General features: G+C 35.3%; 3 protein-coding genes across 5 annotated transcripts; 1 reads left to right on the forward strand and 2 right to left on the reverse strand.

Annotated features, from left to right (window-relative positions):
* The first annotated feature begins 8 nt into the window (after positions 1-8).
* LOC141429615 (general odorant-binding protein 19d-like) lies at positions 9-8,760 on the forward strand. 3 transcript variants are annotated; one of them, XM_074090015.1, is made up of 5 exons: positions 9-1,001; positions 3,225-3,392; positions 3,890-4,007; positions 4,245-4,330; positions 4,726-8,760. In XM_074090015.1, exons 1-5 carry the CDS (start codon positions 969-971, stop codon positions 4,741-4,743), a joined length of 423 nt encoding a protein of 140 aa, XP_073946116.1. In that variant the 5' UTR covers positions 9-968; the 3' UTR covers positions 4,744-8,760. The 3 variants fall into 3 exon arrangements, with proteins under 3 accessions (XP_073946116.1, XP_073946118.1, XP_073946115.1); XM_074090017.1 differs by having other exon boundaries at positions 9-816; XM_074090014.1 differs by lacking the exon at positions 9-1,001 and adding an exon at positions 1,398-2,056.
* On the reverse strand, positions 6,446-16,515 carry LOC141429608 (uncharacterized). The gene is made up of 5 exons (XM_074090008.1): positions 16,120-16,515; positions 15,789-15,940; positions 13,489-13,567; positions 12,444-12,650; positions 6,446-10,838 (listed from the first exon to the last, which is right to left on the reverse strand). Exons 1-5 carry the CDS (start codon positions 16,426-16,428, stop codon positions 10,743-10,745), a joined length of 843 nt encoding a protein of 280 aa, XP_073946109.1. The 5' UTR covers positions 16,429-16,515; the 3' UTR covers positions 6,446-10,742.
* A 676-nt stretch (positions 16,516-17,191) lies between these two features.
* Positions 17,192-19,459, reverse strand: LOC141429610 (uncharacterized). Its single transcript, XM_074090010.1, has 4 exons — positions 19,021-19,459; positions 18,235-18,383; positions 17,484-17,562; positions 17,192-17,330 (listed from the first exon to the last, which is right to left on the reverse strand). The coding sequence occupies exons 1-4, from the start codon at positions 19,354-19,356 to the stop codon at positions 17,199-17,201; spliced, it is 696 nt and encodes a 231-aa protein (XP_073946111.1). The 5' UTR covers positions 19,357-19,459; the 3' UTR covers positions 17,192-17,198.
* Positions 19,460-20,055: the final 596 nt, after the last annotated feature.

Genomic DNA, 20,055 nt, shown 5'->3' on the forward strand with positions numbered 1-20,055 from the left:
GTATTTCATTAAATTAAATTTATTTGTAAATAATATTCGTCATCGTCGTACAGTTCAAAGCAAGGCCGAATTGTTGCTAATATATGTTTGTTACTAGGGCGAATATTCGAGCAGTCATTAATGTGTTGGATGTGGATGTTTATTCTTTCCATTCCTTAAGAAATTAGATAAAAAAGTGTTAAGGATAATGACGGCGGTTCAAACGCCCGTATATTCACCCACTATCGAATCAAAGATACCGGGTAGGCCCTGTAACAGGAGCAAAAAATTAAAACACAGGTTCTGCTACTCAAATGGAACTACTTTAGTATGCAATTTTCAAAAATTAAGTAATTTTATCATTATGTTGATTCCAAACAAATTAAATAGTATTTTCAATGTACGGCATCCAATAGCCTAATGACATCACCTGTCACGTAACAAAATGACGGATTTCGCAATACATTGCTTGTCCAATTAAACTTTAAACTATAATAAAAATCATAATACAAGTTATTTTCAAAAGTTGTGGAACTAAATTAGCACAATATTAAGAGTGGAAGCTGTGGTTTAATTTTTTGCTCCTGTTACCGGGCCCACCTTGTATACTAGCAATACAACTTTCTTAAGAATATAATAGAAACATGAAATAAAATAACAAACCATAAGTACGTAGATTCAAACTAAACAGGCGGGAGTGGGAAGGCATCAGTGCGAGTATCCCGTCGAATGCTTGGATTTTGTCTTGAAAATGAGAAAGATAAAGAGCGAGAGAGAGAGAGAGGCGCTGATGATTAACAGCTTAACCACTACTGTCGCTGAATGTAGCTATCACCGGTAAATCAGCATTGTGATCTTTCTATCATCATAATAGCCTAACCAGGTTTAGAAATAACTATTTCCGTGTATATAAATCAACTCACATCATTACCAGCAAAATTACCTTCAATGCTGAATCAGCCATGCGGAACTAATGTCATACAAGAACGATGATGGATGAGTGCAAGGTCACTGATATTTTGGTAAGCACAAATACAGTCGTCATGACTTTATAAGGTAAATGACCATTATGGCCAAGAGTTTTTATAAGCGTCTGCAATGGTAATGTGTAATCTGCATTTGGTAGGTGTCCATGGGCGGCGGTGATCACTTACCATCAGGTGACCCGATTGCTCGTTTGCCAGCTATTTGATAAAAAAAGACGTCCACTGCTAAACAAAGGTCTCCCCCTTAAAACGCCACAATGAACGACAACTCGCCATCGCCACTTGCATCCACCGGTTGCCCGCAACTCACACGATGGACGACCGGATGGCTAAGTGGTTAGAGCACCTGACTACGAAGCTTGAGGTCCTGGGTTCGAATCCCGGCCGGGGCAGATATTTGTGTGAATAACACGAATGTTTGTTCTCGGGTTTTGGATGTTTAATATGTATTTAAGTATGTATTTATCTTTATAAGTATGTTTATCCGTTGCCTAGTATCCATAGTACAAGCTTTGCTTAGTTTGGGACTAGGTCAATTGGTGTCAAGTGTCCCATGATATTTATATTTTATATTTATATTTTATATGTCGTCAGTCCACCTAGTCGGAGGCCTGCTAACGCTTCGTCTTCCGGTTCGTAGTCGCCACTCGAGGACTTCTCCCCCAATGGTTGTCTATCTGTGCTTTGAGCGATGTGACCCCCCAAGTGCTACTTTAACTTGCATATCTTTCCAGATAGATATGTATGTCGGTGACTTTAATTCATGGAAGAATTTCCGTATTCCGGATTTTATCGCGCTATCATAGACCAGTCATGGATATTATTTTCAATATTTTCAGTTCATATGTAGCTTCAATCGCCTCTGAACGTACAATGAGTAATTATAGATAATCAAGACAAAGCAATTAAGTTTTAAAATGTATATCAGTTGATCGCTTTTAAGCTACCGGATGCATGCCATTTAAATATCCGGTCTGAAAACATATATAAATTTAAAAACATCGGTAAATATACACTCTACGTTCATCCCTTCAGTGATGTCAAAATTATTTCAATTTCTGTTATGCTGTTGTGCTATAGGAGCTTCCTATGTAAGTATTCACTTGCTTACTTGCGAAATACGTAAAATTCTTGTCTTCCCTGGTTGACTTTTCAATCAAAAAATCTTGATGCAGTCTCGGATTTAAGAGGATATTGAGGAGAAGCACATAAAAAGCACCTTACCTATATAGGTAATAGAACTAAAAAACCGGGCAAGTGCGAGTCGGACTCACGCACCGAGGGTTCCGTACATATTTATAGGTATGTAAGTAAACGGGAATCGTGTCTTGAAGATAATTCTCGCTTTTTCCGAGTGATTTAATACATCCCGTGTATGCAGAGTCCTACTCTTAAGCAAAATATACGCAGTGTAGGGTCAGATTATATTGGTCATCAATATTTACAGACAGATATAAAAAATCAAGATTTTTTTAGACTTTTATAGTTGGTTGTGTTATAATAGCTACCCTCATACCAAATTTCAATATTCTGCGTTCACGGGAAGTACCCTGTAGGTTTTGATTCACTTGCAAGTTTCGAAAATTTGCAGCATAAACGGCTGCATCTTTTGATTGCGTTGGCTTAGAAGTTTGTTTTTTTCACAGCTCCAAGGGACAGTAGACTTCAGTATTTGATTTAAATTTCAGCTTGATACCTCCACGCGTTTCCGAGAAAAAGGGTCTTGACGGACAGACAGACAGACGGTCAAAAAGTGATCCTATAAGGGTTCCGTTTTTCCTTTTGAGGTACGGAACCCTACAAATCTAAAACAAGTGGGTAAATAACAAAAGCAAGGATCTAACTTTGTGTCTTTTGGCCCGGATTGTGGAATTGACCGGTTTTGCCCCAGTATGAAAAACTTAAATCCGAGGCCATGTCGATGTCAATTTCTTACCCTATTAGCTGTCATTGCTATTGTCATCTCATCATCGTATCAGCCGTAAGACGTCCACTTGCTTCGGTTGGAAGTGGCGTGGCGTCCATCCACCGTGAATCCTCGGCTTTAACTAGGCCATCCGTCCATCTCGTTGATGGACGTTCTACGCTGCGCTTGCCGACCCGTGGTCTCAATTCGAGAACTTTTCGGCCCCAACGGCCTCTGTTCTCCATGCATACGGCTTGCCCATTGCCGCTTCAACGACTTAATTCGCTTGGCTATGTCGGTGGCCCTCGCTCTTCTACTTATCTCTTCATTTTTGACATTGCTGTGATATCCAGGGAAAATCCGAGGCTGAAGTGAAAGCCTACTTTATGAAGTTGGGCATCCAATGCAGCAGGGACTGGAACATCACGCCTGATGAAATGGTGATGATGCAGAAGCACAAGCTGCCGGACAGTGAGAACGCGCGGTGCCTGATGGCTTGTGTTTATCGGAAAGCTGAATGGGTAAGACATTCTGAACCTCTATTGATCTCTTTCTAGTGTCTTATAGAGTCACGTTGGGTAAACGTACGCATTTTTGAGTTAATTGCTTCCAATCAAAATATTTTGTTAATTGAAGAGAAAGAAATGGAGAATGCGATTGTGGTGTATAGGTACGGTAATAATCATAACGTAGCAACTCACTTTTATTTTGTGTGTAAATATAATGTAGGTACCTACCTAGGCATAGTGCTTAGTATTAGTCCAACCGGAAGTGCAAGTGAATAGAAGCCGATGCCGATTACTAAGCGGCAACTAAAATTGTGAGGAAACCTGCACAATCGTGTGAAATAATTTAATAGTAAGTGTGAAGAATAACGGCCCGAGCCATCACTCAAAACAGTCAATAATCATTAACGCTAAAAATGTCAAAGATAAAAATGAATACTTTGAACAATAACTATAGAACTATGTATTGTCTAAAGACTGTGTAAAATAACTATAAACTGGAATTGGAACAGATGGACGGGAAAGGAATGTTCGACGTGGCTGGAGCCGAGGCGATGGTCGAGAAGACTCATGGCGACGACACCACCATGATTGAGAACTCTAAGAAGTTATTCGATGTTTGCAAATCGGGTAAGTGTAATATTTTTAGCCAGTAGGAAATAACGTCTTTACCATAAGGGCACATGGGCCAGTGACATCTTGTGTACCTATTATAGTTTTTTTAAAACTAAACAAGAGGGCTGCAAAATTTTCTTCCGCAAATGTGATGTGAAATGCGATGTCACTATGTCATTTACTGGAAATGGTTCCATGGTGACTCATGACCTTGACCGAACAAGGATAACGTAACGTATTTTTTTTTTTCAGTTAATGATGAAACTGTGAAAGATGGCGACAAGGGTTGCGACAGAGCGGAGCACTTGTTTAAATGTTTAACTGAAAATGCAAATAAGGTACCTAATCATTATTATTATTATACCTACCTAATAATGAGTAACTTAATTACAATCAACTATATATTAGCTGTAGTTAGTTATAAGACTTATAAGTTAGCTTTTAACGGCAACTTCGTCTGCATCCCACAGGAATACACTTTTCCGGGATAAAAAGTAGCCTATTAGGTACTCTGGAATACTGAGTTGCTTTCTTTTAGTGAAAGATTTTTTATTCTATTCAGTAATTTCAAAGATTACCCGCTACTTACCTACAAAGAAAGTTTACCTCTTTACTGTGGGTGTCTGTTAGTTGTTAGTATAAATGACAATCAATGCAAGCTGAAGATGTATATAATTAAGTATGTGTACCTAATCGTACCTACTTACATATATTTTGTTACTTTTTTCCACAGATGGGATTCAAGATATAAAAGAAGATATCATCATGCTCCACATAGCTTCATAGTCACTAATAACAAAATAAAGTATAAGTAAATAAATTATTCGTAAATATTTATATTTTTTATCCATTATCTAAAAATAAATCTTGTATAATTAAGCTACTATTCTAAACTCGTAGTGGGCCCGTTGTTTGATGCATAGTTAACACTAATAGTAAGGATTTGTTAATTTAACTAATAATTAGTTAAATTTGACAAAATTACGTTGTTTGATATGTAGTTAACCTAACTATAGTAATGTTATTGTTAACTATACTTATTTCAAAATGGCCGCGACACTTTACGAGATTTTTAAAAATGGCGGAATGTGTTAAATAGCCGTCCTAAAAAATTCAAAGCTAGAATCTCGCAGCTAGATTTTTGGGATAAAGTAGATTTTTTTGAACGCTTTAGAATGTCTAAAAGCACAGTGCCCATAAATCTTTAGAAAAACCGAGAGATTCTTTCGCTCTTCTCTTTCCATGCAAAATACTTAGGGGTTAATTGTTTCACCATCCAGTGATTAGTGTTAACTGACGGTTAAATGTGATGCCGTCTCCGATTCGAACAAAACAAATAGAGACGGCATCACATTTAACCGTCAGTTAACACTAATCAATGGATGGTGAAACAGCCTTTTAAACCACCATCAAGTAGGCGGGGTAGTCGACAGCATCCGCTTAACCACTTACAAGCTACACACCGAACTATTAACTTAAATGCCTGTACCAGCCACAACAATGACAATGTATAGGTAAGTACTTTATTTTCCTAGTTAAGGTCTCTACACATTACACCGTATGATGCCATGACCGTAATAGGAACGTATCAGACAGAGTGTCAAACGGAATGTCAAACACATACGAAACGTGCTAGTTTTTTTTTTATTCGACTGGATGGCAAACGAGCAAGTGGGTCTCCTGATGGTAAGAGATCACCACCGCCCATAAACATCTGCAACACCAGGGGTATTTCAGATGCGTTGCCAACCTAGAGGCCTAAGATGGGATACCTCAAGTGCCAGTAATTTCACCGGCTGTCTTACTCTCCACGCTGAAACACAACAGTGCAAGCACTGCTGCTTCACGGCAGGATTAGCGAGCAAGATGGTGGTAGCAATCCGGGCGGACCTTGCACAAGGTCCTACCACCTGAAAAGTGGGCATAGTCTCATACTTTTCGATACAAAGAATATATTTTTGCCTGCCACGTTGCGATTACGGTCATGGTATGATACGGTGTCATGTGTAGAGACCGTTAATCCTTCGTAAATACATGCATGACATGTATCATGTATCTCAATGCTTGTCAAGTGCGGTTGTTTCTTTTCACTTCTCATGCTCATGCAATGTTACTTTAGTCTCTGCATGTCGGGACTAAAGCTTATTTTTATTCTCTAGGGATTCAAGTTTTTTTTTTATTAACGTTGAAATCCCCTAAACAGCCAACACGATGTTTGTGAATGGAGGACTTTTAGGCGTGAAAATCACCGTGGAAATAACCTCAAAATGACAACTGCGCAAAAATATTAAAAAAACACGATTTAATTTCGTGAAACACAATTAATGATTACGAATATGAATCTATTCAATTATATTGGGAATTAATATTATTCGAGAGACATTAATTTCGTAGCTTGCGATCGTCTCCTACCCATACGAATAGTCATCCTTTTGTAAAGAAAACACAAGGAAATTATCGCATACTTTTATTGCCCTTAAAATTCGACAAACGTATGATACCATTTTGATGAGGTACGAAAAAAAACATAAAAAAATATTATCGAATTATCAGAATGTAGACATTATGCACTATATCATGTAGGTGCCAACAAGATGGTGCTGCTAAACAAAAACTTAACAAATTACAAGTGAAACTGCAAATGACTAGTGATGTACAGAAATAAATTAACAAGAATTTATCGTAGACATTGATGATTACAATCGATACTCAAACTTGTGCAAACAGTGCGCAAAACAGGATACATATTACGTGCTTTTTTATATTCAGTGAAGTCAAAAGATCCGGTAACACGAACAGCAAACGAATTGAACGTAATTGCCCACAAACGAATATTTTTATATAACTTGTTGTTTTGGTTGGTGTAACTTTTAAATACCGGATAGACTTTATACAACAAGTGCTGACACAAACTCACTCAAAGCAACACTCAATCTTAGATACTAAACATTCTCGCATGGTGCTTTTTACTTTATAAATTCTTGTTCGAAAAATCGTTTGAGCAAATTTAAAAGCACTAAATATTGGCGTTGTTTTACGTGAGTGGCGGTGATGCATAAATGATAATAATATTTATATAGACAGATGGACTATATTTTAAGATACAGAAAGAAGCTTTACCCGCTATATATGAGTCATGTTGACGCACTTACCCTATCGAATCAATTTCTTCTGTATCAAAAATTATACTTTATAATGTTTGATTCTTAAAATAGGTATATACCGTATATACTACATTAATACACTTACTCGTACTTTGAAAAGTGAGAAAGTAATTTCATTTATAGAATTTATTTCATACAAGTTATTGGTCCAAGAACTTTACGGGAAATGTATTGAAAGACATTTAGATATGTGTACCTAGACATATGTGTATGAAAATAGTACATGACTATGTTGATATAGTATAACATGTTAAATTTCAAAATAAGTAATATTACGGTCACGAGCGTTAATTTGGAATCCATTTCGTGAAAAAATCCTTCGAATTGTCATACAAAATGACAGATATTCGATCTTAAGTGGTTACTAAATTCAACGCTCGTGACTGTACTTCCAAGAGTTCTTCTTAGTATATATTATTACAAATTCTTATTATAAATTGAAAGCCTCAGCAGGGAAAGTTATATCAAAATGACAATTATTAAATTTAAATTTATATAAAAATTAATAGCATGTTTATAATGTTGCTTTGCGTATCTGAAGGTTAAGGATCTGGTGACCTAACACACAGGTACCCCCTAGTTCAGGCAACAGTTTTCGCCACACTAGTATTTAAAGAAAACATGTACGAGTACCTTTACTTTTATTACTGTTATGTACTTATTTGGTGGAGAAATAAATATTTTTATTATTATTATTACATCACAATATACAGAAGTCAAAAAAACTATTCAACAACTTGGCACTAATTTAACTACAATGTACTGTAATAAAACTCATAAACACACTCGACAGTTAATTCACGATAAATTTTAATTTGCTGATAACTAAACATCGAAACATTATAATCTAATAGTTTCCTTTAAAACTGTAAAATCGAAAAAGCTTCAAACTAATGTATTCGGAAAGTATGACTGTCGAGTAAATATATATACAATATTATGCACATATTATTATTCATTTTGTGTAACTTATCGTGGTATTGACACAAGTGCCTAATTATCAGCCTTATAAGTTATTCTTACATAATATATTCTGCATATTATAATTCAACATATCATTCAAGTAAATTTCTCTCAAGATTATAAATACACTAAACTATGTTTACGAAACTGACAATGCTTTCTATATACGCTGACTATGGTATTTGATCGCTTTGATGTGCATAGGAATAATGTAGTAATTTATAAAAATAATATAATTAGGTATTAAAAATACGCTAATGGATGAGAACGCAAAAGTTCATCCGCTCTTGATATTTTGTAACATGAAGTCAGTTAAAATATATTAAAACGTGGTTTACCTTTGCATACGAAATGTTTTGTATTAAGTACCTACTGCGATTCTCACCCAGTAATTGAGTATTTCTCAAAAAGTTTCCCGTCATGAAATTGACAATAAATCAGTTTTATCAAGAAATTATTAACCCTAAGGATCATAAAACATAAACTGCATAAAACATCCAAAATTTCTTGACGTCAGGAAAACGTCACAAAATCTTGTGAGGAAAAAATTGTAATTTTGTAACTACATCAAAACTTTCTAATGGATCCAACAACAAATATTATCTGATTTTTTATCACTTTTAGCACAAGATTTTGTATATATTTAAAAACAATATTACTTATTTTTTGTGGTGAAATAGCGTCAGGTTTTTTTTTAAATAAGTGGACAACAGAAAAATTTAAGAATGGACAACTTTTTGAGAAATACTCAATTATATTATAAACATTCTAGGCGTATCAAGCAGCGTCTACCACTGTACTACAATTAGGTACTCTACGAAATTTCACGGGCGGATGAATTTCTATGTCGATTCCTTACAAAACTATAACTAGACAATAATTATATTGACTGCGCAATTTACTGATTTAAACTGAGTTTGGATAAGATTCAAAATAGGATTGTTTAATTTTACTATATTCGAATTGTCTTTTTATCACATTCAGATAAAAATTATGACCGAACTCTAATTCAGACCTGGGTCCCATTGCATAATAAAGTACAAGCTTATAATATTAGCGAATTTCAATACGACTAACGTACTTTGTTATGCATTCGAGTCGAGCCCTGATCTACTGTAACAAAGTTTCTGCACCTCGGTATTATCAGAGTTAAAAAATAATTTTAATTTAGCAATATTATTTAATAGTGTCTTTTCTGTTCTCAATAACCTACCCAACATTTTTAAATTAGCAAAGAAATAGTCTTACGTAAAAATTAGGTTTACTTGTGGGAACGGTTTTAAATAAGGCGTTTGCATGCAGCTAGAATATAAATTGAATTACTTAATGAAATTGGCACTTTATACAAGATGATAAATTTGACTGTTTAAGTAGTTGCAAGTCACGAGTGCGCGTAGCTCTTTGATGTGTGATGCACCATAAACATATCTGTAAGTGTACCCTTTCGAACCCAGCCGAGTATGAAAAGAGTTACGACAATGGACTTTATGTACAATCCATGTCAAGTTCAAAATTCAAATGCAAGAGTTACGACAGTGGACCTTATTGTACAAAACATGTCAAATTCAAATTCAAATGTAATTAACCCGCACGATCGTAACGACTGGGTTCGAAAGGGGTATATACAAATACAAACTATGAGTACATTCAAAACCATTTGATTCCTGGCCCACCGTGAAACGTTCCCATAGGTAAGTATCAATCATAGGTAACATAGGTAAGTAGGTAAGTATCTCATGTATGGCAAAGCGATGTCACTGTGACATTTTCTGTGAAAAGGTTTCACAGTGGGTCACAATTTAGTTGGTTAGATAGTCCATACGCGCTAGGTGGCCAAATCGCACCGGCCACCAAAAAATTCAAAAATCGCGCACTACTCGACCGTGACCAACGGCTAGTCGTGGCCGTCGAGAACATTCGATTCCTTTTCAAAATAATGATGTAAAATGCGGACTGCAGTATTTTGATGAGAATTTTAGCCGCCACAACGGTCGCTCGACCTGACCGTTTAGTGCTTGTTTATACCGCAGCGTAATATAGTTGAGACTTTACACCAAATACTAAGCGCGTTCATGATATGTAACGACAAAGCGCAGTAGTTATTGCACGAACGTTTGTTTTATTATAATTACAATCTATGATTGGCTAAGAATATTCGGAAAAATATTTATCCCATACACAAGAAAAAATAATAGCAGATTTACACGCCATTGACCAATCACAACATCTTCACCTTACTTCTGCGATAGCGGTGAAGCAATGTATATTACTGCAAAGTAACGTACTTGTACCTTTTCCTGACCGGATTTTATATTCACAAACAAAGCATGGTTAACTGGTTTTATTCGTATGAGTTTAGGAGCATAAATAGTATAGTTGTCCGTTGTAATTAAATACAAATTGCACCAGAAAAAAAAAACCCTTTGCAATTTTTTAGGAGAAAATTGTGGGAAAATTTCAGTCAGTTGCTCACCACCAAGTTTGTTGTTTGTAGAAAACTTTACCTCGAAGTCATGATTACACAGAGGTGTTATTGAAAGAAAATCTGATTTATAATGTAACCGTGTGGAGGCTAGTCGATAAGAACGAGCTGTCCTTCGAAGAGCGAGTCGTCCCGCTGTTGTTATATGCTGTCGTAGCTGTTAGGGTCGGATGCTGTGGTGGGGCCTGGGCCACGCGAGGGCAGTCTGAACCCACTGATCAGGAAAGCCCAGCCATCCTGTAATAGGCAACAAAGATATAAAGTTAACATGTACATATTGCATGCACATAACGCCGGAAATGTCGGCACATTAAACACAATATGCTGAGCGGTATGTCCGGCTCGCATTCTCTGGCAAGCTGTAAAAGCCATCAATGGCTAAACGCAACGAATTATAAAAAAAAACTTATTTTGTGATATTGATATCGTCCATAATGATATCTTATGCCGCGTAACCTGCAAAAAGTACCGAATTTGAGATTTCGCGGCTAGTATATAAAATACAAACACAATTAATTTTAAGGGGCTGAATCACCACCCATTGATCAGTCTTAGGTTAAGACTCTTAACTGACCGATAAATGTGATGTCTATTTGAACAAAACAAATATAGACGGCATCACATTTAACCGTCAGTTAAGACTAATCAATGGGTGGTGAAACAGCCCCTAAATCTCTCTTGTAAAATTGTCTCCCTAGTCTGTTACGGGGCATTAGCTATTGTTGTTTACGCGGGATTGCAGCATCATCGACGATAATTATATTAATTATTTTCCCCATAACAATTTAAATTATTTACTAATAGCCGTTACCCGCGACTCCGTCCGCGTAGAATTCGTTCGTTCGTTCGTTTATCTATCCCGCGGGAGCTATGCATTTTTCTGGGGTAAAAACTAGGATAGTTGTCCTTCCTTCCTTCATAGATGTCCTTCTCCGAGACTCAAACTGTCTGTATACCGATTTTCATATAAATCGGTTCAATAGTTTAGAAGTGATGAAGTAACAAACAAACAAACAGACTTACGAACTTTCGCATTTAAAATATTAGTGGGATAAAATCGTGTTAGCAAAACTGTCTCCTTTGCCACTTCCTTATTGTTTTTTCTTAGGTAAAGAAAATATTAACGTACCTACATTTTAGGGTTCCGTACCCAAGAAAGACTCCGCTGTCTGTCTCTGTCTGTCTATCTGTTCGTCCGTCTGTCACAAGGCTCTATCATGATTCGTAATAGTTACACTTTAAATTTTCACAGGTTATGTATTACTGTGGCAGTTATAACAACAAATACTAAAAACAGAATAAAATAAATATTTAAGGGGGGCTTCCATACAAAAAACGTGATTGTTTTGCCGTTTTTTGTTTGATATTAATAACGGCGACAGGTAGACGCTTGACATATTCACAGACTCTTTAGTTGTATAATGACTTTAAAAATAAATTAAAATAAAATAAATATTTAAGGGGGGCTCCCATACAACAAACTTGATTTTTTTGCCGTTTTTTTGCTAATGTCTTATGTTGTATAGATAGGTAATGGTACGGAACCCTTCGTGCGCGAGTCCGACTCGCACTTGGCCGGTTTTCAATTATCATAAAACGGCAACGTTTTAAACTTACTAGCTATTAAGTGTTAGTGCATTTTTTTACCGCAAGAGGTCAAAGTTCAACTAAAGTACAGTCTAAAACGCAAAACTGGCGTTAAAATAAACATTCATACATCCAGACATCTTCAAAAACTTTATAATATTATTAAAAGGATTACTTATTCTATTCATTGATAAATTGCTTTCCACAAATGCAATACAATACTTTTATTGATAGCATCTCTTTAAAAGTGCTCACCTTAACAAGAAGAGGTAACTCCGTCCAGAACATCAAGTTTGGTATGACTTCTACACCTGTGGCTCCCATCAAGAACTTCTTAGTACCAATTCCGAGAACCAAGTAGAAAATGACGAAACAGAAGAATATTATTAACAAGGTGGATCCTACCGACCGATTTGAGTCTATTTGCCTCAAGCAAGCATTTCTTGAGAAAAATTGAAGCTTCTGTAAAGAAAAACATTATAATTATAATCAAATATAAACAATAATATCAAAAACTAGCTTTTGCCAGCGACTTTGCCCGCGTGGAATTCGGTTATCGCGCGCTATTCTCTCGGGAACTGTGCCATAGTATCGAGGGAACAAAGCCCGAATTTAAATCATAAAATTGCCTCTTTCTACTTTTTAGTTTTAGTTTAAAATGGCAAGTACATAAAAGCCATTGAAGTAGGCAGAATCATGTACACTCCATTATTTTATATTTACTTTTTTCACACTTATTATTATTTACCATGCATAATTATTGTGCCTGCTTTATTAGTATAAATATAATACCTGGCTTATTATTGTTATATTAATGGCTTATTTTTAAGTAAAACTAGATTATTTATTACAAGCTTTTGTTTAACTTGCCATGCCATTATGTCGAAGTAGAACCAGTTTTAGTGATCTAATTGCAAGGGTGCCAGGTTGAGGGGCTAAGGAGTTGCACTTGCACCCCCCTGGCATAAAAGAAAATACATATAACTAGCCTAAATACAGAATGAAACCTATAAATGCCCCTCTCTATATGCAAATCCAAGATGCAATGTACCCTCCGTAAAATAATTCTGCCAGCACCGATGCCCGATTGCCTTGAAATTTTGTATTGATACATATTTACGACCATCCGCAAAAAGTTTACATTAACAATAAAATTCTTACAAAAGCATTTTATAAGGTTCAATTGAATATGGTTACATTTTCATCAATTTTGGAAAGACTATGCATATAGCAAATAATTCTTCTTCCACTGTTCTCCCATTTTGCTTAGATATAAAAAATAATGAGACAATATACTTACAATTTCATTAGGCTCAGTCAAATCTTTGATATAGAATTCATCATCAGTTTCAGCGCAGACCAAATACACATATGAATATCTGAAAATTTAAACAGTTTGTCATTATATTTCCACTGTATAAAAATATTTACTAGTCTTTGTGCATTCAATTTAATGAATAAATAAGCACTTAATGACCATACATCGTTATCGCAGGAGCAAAAACGATTTGACAGTACTGAACTGAAAGATTATGAAAAATAAGCAATAACAGAAGTGACACTTAAGGTGATTTCCCACCAGCGAGGCGAGACGAGAATTGAAATTTGTATGGCAGCGCCCGCGGCGGCTCGCGGCGGGCGCGCGAGAATGCATACAAATTTAAATTCTCGAATCCAATCGAATTCTCGTCTCGCCTCGCCGGTAAAAAATCACCATTAAATCGAGCAACATTTTATGCCTACGAGTTCAAAATTTATTAACTTTATTTCTAACATCAGACCTCCATACTTGACTTGATTGATATTACATACTTAAAAAGATTAACTAAGCAATCGCAACGCAAACTCTTCAGTCACTTTTCCTATTTGACATTGTCATTTATTAATTATTCGTAATAATAATTGTGTTCACAACATAATCACAGAGTGCTTTTAAAAATGCCGCGAAGGAAAAAAACGTGCGATGATTTTGTGGAGTTGTGGATAAAGGATTACCACGAATTACAGGTTCGCGATGCAAAATTATATTGCTCTTAAGTGCAACGTTAGTTTCCGTCAAACAAAATCTTGTGGAACGACATTTCAACTCACAATTTTAACTTCCTATGAATTTATAGGCAGAATACATCCGTTTTACTAAATAGACATTCTGTTGTATCTATTCTTTAATTAACTGATTTGTTTTTGCTCCCGCGATAATGAAACGATGTATGTTAATGACTGATAGATGAGACATATAAAACTGGATTGTGTTAATGTTGTGGTATTTTATAAGTTTATAAGAAAGAAAAATGTTGGCAGACAGATTACAGGCAGGCAGACAGATTATATGTATTATCAATGTTCTAGAAATACTTAAATCCTCAAAATTTTTCAACTAATGAGGCGGACCAACAGAATCAGTTAAGAGCAGATTTGTTATTTCAGGATTGTCACAAGGTTTTACATGTAGTTGTACAAGGCTATTCTACAATGCAAGTGTGGCGCTCAACCTATTGAAGCATTCACAATATAGTCATAAAACTTTTATATGTTGTGAGCACAGACTCCTCACATCAACAGTAAAGTAAAACCTAAATTCAGTTTTTTTTATTCAACCTGGGGCTGTTCTTCAAAAAATAGAATCATAATATTTATATTATTCTCAGAAGTTTTAAAGAAGAAACATGGTAAATGTGTTTTTTCTTCTAAATTTCATTTATTATTAATTATATATTATTAGAAAATTTTGATTATAAAATATAAAAAACACTTATTGCTTGCTTTTTACAAGAAATAGATGGAGAAAAAAGAAAACAAAAGATAAGCTCAAAAAAAATTAACAACAAATAATAAAAACCGGCCAAGAGTGTGTCGGACACACCAAAAATAGGGTTCCACCAATTTATTATTATTATTACGAAAAAATAATTAATATTTTTCTAAGGATTTCGTATTTTATACAGAATCTTCCAAGTTTAGGTATATTTTATGCCTTACGCTGCTATTTACTCTTAAACTACTAATAATTCTCAAGCAAACTTAGCCGCTATAGTTTTCCTTGAAAGTTTGATATACTTACTACCATCCTGATTTTTTTCAAATTTTTCCACCCACCGGTTTAGATTTTAGAGGGGGACGGACGGACGGACAGACGGACAGAAGGTCAATCCATGGTTTATTCACATTAAATATGATAGTTCACTTTCATAAGAGGCCAAGAAAGTGTAAAATTATGCCTTCATAAAAAAGTTCATTCCATTTTCTATAAAAATGTAAATTGAAGCACATTGACTTGTTTTAACTGGTTATGCAAATTAGGTTGGTACTTAATCAGTTGTGGTTAAAAAACCAGTTTCACTCCAATACACCTATCAAGCAGACTTGGCAAAGCTTTTTTTAACATATATGAAGAAATAATGTATGTTAGTGAAAAAAATATTGTTGCTGGTTGTCAATGAAGTGCAGATTTATAGTAGTTTTTGCACAGAATAAAACTAGACTTTTGAAGGGGCATGATTATAGTAACTAATAATAAATGTATTATAACAAGTATTAGTAGAGAACTGGTTAATCATGAAACTATGATTACCTAACTATAATTATTAAAAGAATACTTACGATGGCAGGTTTGCATACTTGATGTAGCTTCCATTGGGTGCAAATTCTGACAAATTGGCACTGCCCAGGAAATCATACGCTTCACCATTTCGAACAAAAGTGTCTGTGGTTTTATTATTGGTGTTGATCAATGTGAATTTATGTCTGCATATCTGAAAAAAAAACATCATCAATATATATAGGTAATGTAATACTGCAACCCGCATGCATGACAAATCATGATTTTCCAAGCTGTAATACGCAAGTCCGCCGCTACAAGTACAATTATTCTATTTCGACACAATATTCTATTTTTATTACTTGACAAAGGAAAAACAACAATTTATCTTACCGACAAGTAGCTCTTGCATGTGTTATTCGCCTCAGGTTTTACCACATCAGCCGCTAATGTCACATCGTAACAAGGATGATAAAAGTAAACGCTCATATCTAGTTGGGTGCCATTCTGTTTTGACTCGTAAGTGTTAACCGAGGTATAAACCGAATTCTTCGCAGATGGCGAAAGGTCTATCCCGGTGCCATTAGGAAATACACAGCTGCAAGCACTTCTTTTAACACATACATCATCGGCGTTTACTGATAAGATTACTAAAAGTAAAATAAAAGATAGTAATCTAGCAAAACTTGTTGATACGTCCATTTTGTTATCAGATGATCGACAAAAATCTTCGATGGATGAACACCTAACTACCTACCCACTCACTGGTCCGACTTCTTGACAAATGTTGACAGCTGTCAACGGCACGTCACTGCACATTTTTTTAATTATTCCTTCGTTTCTGTGTTAGGCAAAAGGTACTAAACCTATACAATAGCAAGTATCTAAGTCATTTTCATGTCTTGTTTGATCGTCTCATTATGCCTTCTGTAAATCAATAGCACTTTACGGTGAGTCCTTGTCTGTGAGTGTTAGGTGAGTGTGGTCCTTGTCGCTGCTCTAGATCATCCGGCTGCAATGAGGGTTTTCACAAAGGCGAAATATCGTTAGATGGCGTTAGTATCTTGAGGTCCGTTTGACGTTTGACTTTTGCTTGCGATTGGCTCATTCTCATTTAGTTATTTAACCAATCACGAGCAAACGTCAAACGTAAAACGGACCTCACGATACTAACGCCATCTATCGATATTTCGCCTCTGTGAAAACCAAGTGAAAAAAAAACCTCATTCAACATAAGGGACCTTCCACACGACGTTTATTTTGCGTTCGTTTGTATCGACAAATCGACACAAACACAAGTCGAACGCTCAGCAAACGCAAGGAAGCCGGCACGTTTTAACCTTACACACAATCCTTGCGTTTGTATCGATACAAACGCCACGTTTTTCGAACGCAAGCGTTTGTATCGCGTCTGTTTGAAATAAACGACACAAAAATAAAAATAAAGGCAAACATAGTAAACATTAGCTTTATTAAGGAAGCGTTGCAATTAATATTTCGCTACTGTTTAATTTACGAAATTTAGTTTTACAGTTGGACGCAGGATGTTTGGATTTCTTACAGATCTGCCTCATGCAAGCATTTCTTGATAAAAATTGAAGTTTCTGCAACAAAAATAAATAAAATCAATAAGGACTGGAGCTCCTAAAAATAAGCAAATGTCAATTTTGGTAGGTACATAACTAATCGATTAATCATTACGTAGATTTTAGACCACTTAATTAATGTATGTAAAATATATTACGCAAACTACTTACAATGGCAGTGGGTTCACTTAAATCTTTAGCATAGAGGGCGTCAGCAATATCAGCGCAGACTAAATACACGATAGTGTATCTGAAAATGAAAATTTTCAGACAAAGATTTTAAATTGGAATCAAGTAGAAAGAACTACTTAGTGCAACATAACATTAGATCCACAATATAGCTATAGGTACTAGTGCTACGCTTGTCGATAAAAAATATTACTTTTTTTACCACAAAAATTGATCATATCGGAGATAAGATGGTTAATTTTGAAGTTATTTACCTTAAAATTATTAACTATATACTAAAGTATATCAAACTTTTGAGTTTGAGATTCAACTAACGATCCCACCATGACTCACGATTTGTTTCAAAAGCTTTTTTTTTTAATTTTCTACTTAATTTACCCTTCAAAGGTAACCTCTTTGGCCAAAATGTATATTAAGTTACACGTTTTTCTTTGGGTCACATATGGATAACAAAGTGGTGCTTCAAGGATTCAGTTTTTTCCTAGTGAGAGGTATAATAGATTGATCTTTCTCCAGGCCGATGTTTTCTCTGAGGACCGAGCGTCAGAAGTTATCGGTCTGTTGTATGTATTATGAGTCCGAGTTGAGAAACTTCGATGACGCGATGTAGGATTTAGAGTACATTTGCTCACTAGATGGCGCTAGGAAGCAGCTACACTAACTACTTACAACATACATAATTCATATTATAAATTCTTGCTGGTTTTAATTTTGGTTAAAAATAATTACTTACGATAGCATATTCAAATACTTTATATAACTTCCATCCGGAGCAAACTCGGTATTGTCTGAACTTGCCAAGAAATCATAACAGACATTATCTTTTACTAAAGTATTTGGAGCGTCAGGGCTTCTCGTATTAAATATTACACGCCTGCATATCTGCAAAAATCAGAACTAATAATACTTAACTAATTGGTACTTACACTGTTCCTCCAGCCCAAGTTTCATCTAAGTAGGTAAGTGCTTGTGCGAAATTAAAAAAAACCTTTACTCTTTTATTGTACGTATACCTAGTTATTCTTCTGTTTCATTTTTTTATTATTATTGTACATTGCTAATTCTATATTCATAATAAATATATCAAGCAGTTTACGGCAACGACAACAAGTATCAATTTTTGGCAATATTGAGCGTTATTGGAGATATTCCTAGTGTGGGGGTGAGACACAGAGTCACTAGGTACACCAGAAACTTAACAATAGGTAGGTACTTTTATACATGAGCACTTTAGTTGAAAACCTTCCAACATCCAACTCGTTTCTTTTGGAGGCGCAGTTACCGCAAAGTAAATAAGTAAGATAGAGGAAAAATTTACTTAGATTTCCATACCCACTGACTATTGGTAATTCGTTGACTATATTGAATCATAATTGAATATGAACAACTGGACATAATATACATTAATAATAACAACGTCGCCGAAATAATTTCCGCTGGTTGCTGCAAAATACTCAATTTTAATCTATTTATAACTATTTATAACATAAATACCCTGACAAGAATGTATCATATGTACCGTAAATCTTTGTTTGCACATGTTGTGGCTCGTAGGTTCAATTATACTTCCCGCAAAAGTCACATCATAGCAAGGATGATAATAATAAGTGCTCAGGACTACTCCAGAACTTGGATACAGTGTTTCCTCGTAAGTGTTGAACGATGTTAAAACAGATTTCTTAGCTGATGGCAGAAGGTCTATTCCCGTACCATTAGGAAATACGCAACTGCATCTACTTCTTTGAACGCATATTATGTCTTCTCTGGATACAAAATAATCGTTACTATTTTTGGATAAGATTACAATAAATAAATTAAGAAATATGAATGTAACAAAAATTGGTGAAACGTTCATATTATTAAAGGCGAATAAGAAGAAGATTGTGAAGAATTAATCATGAATATGTTTGTGAAAACTTGAGTTTGAGTTGAAATTGAAACTGATTTGAACTATATGATAAATAACTTAATCTTGACAGAAGTCGTCAACGGCAGTGTGTAGGAAATAGGTAGGAAATTAGCTTGTCGCAAAGAGTATTAGTACATTAGTACCTATAGGCTTGTCGTTGATTTATTTATTTTATTTATTCACTTATTCATAATAAAGACTTACAGTATACATACACCAAAGCGTCTCTATTACTAGCTAAACTTATAAAACACTTACGTAATTGATAGATACATAATAAATAACTAAATTAAACAGACATACACAAACATTTCCTTATTTTATTGAGAAGCGACTGCCAGTGGTCAGCGAATACATCAGCATCTGGGACCTGAGTCACCAATAAGTTCAGAAGCTCAATCGCCCTTGCGGTCGGCGAGTTTCTAGCGCGGCGCGTTCGGAACCCTTTAAAGGTAGCAAAGAGCCGACGGCGGCTTACCCCTGTGCGACCCTATTATTCAGGCACAAATAATTGAAGAAATGCGAACACAGACAGGTTGTCGACTCTATTTCGTAGGAGAGAGCAGTAGTGCATCAAGAGATGTGCTTTCCGTCTAAAGCATAATGTGTCTTGTCTAACCATACCCGCTACAAACAAAGAGGGAA

The sequence above is a fragment of the Choristoneura fumiferana genome, chromosome 7 (genome assembly GCF_025370935.1).
Source record: "Choristoneura fumiferana chromosome 7, NRCan_CFum_1, whole genome shotgun sequence".
In the NCBI taxonomy this organism is placed as follows: Eukaryota; Metazoa; Arthropoda; class Insecta; order Lepidoptera; family Tortricidae; genus Choristoneura; species Choristoneura fumiferana.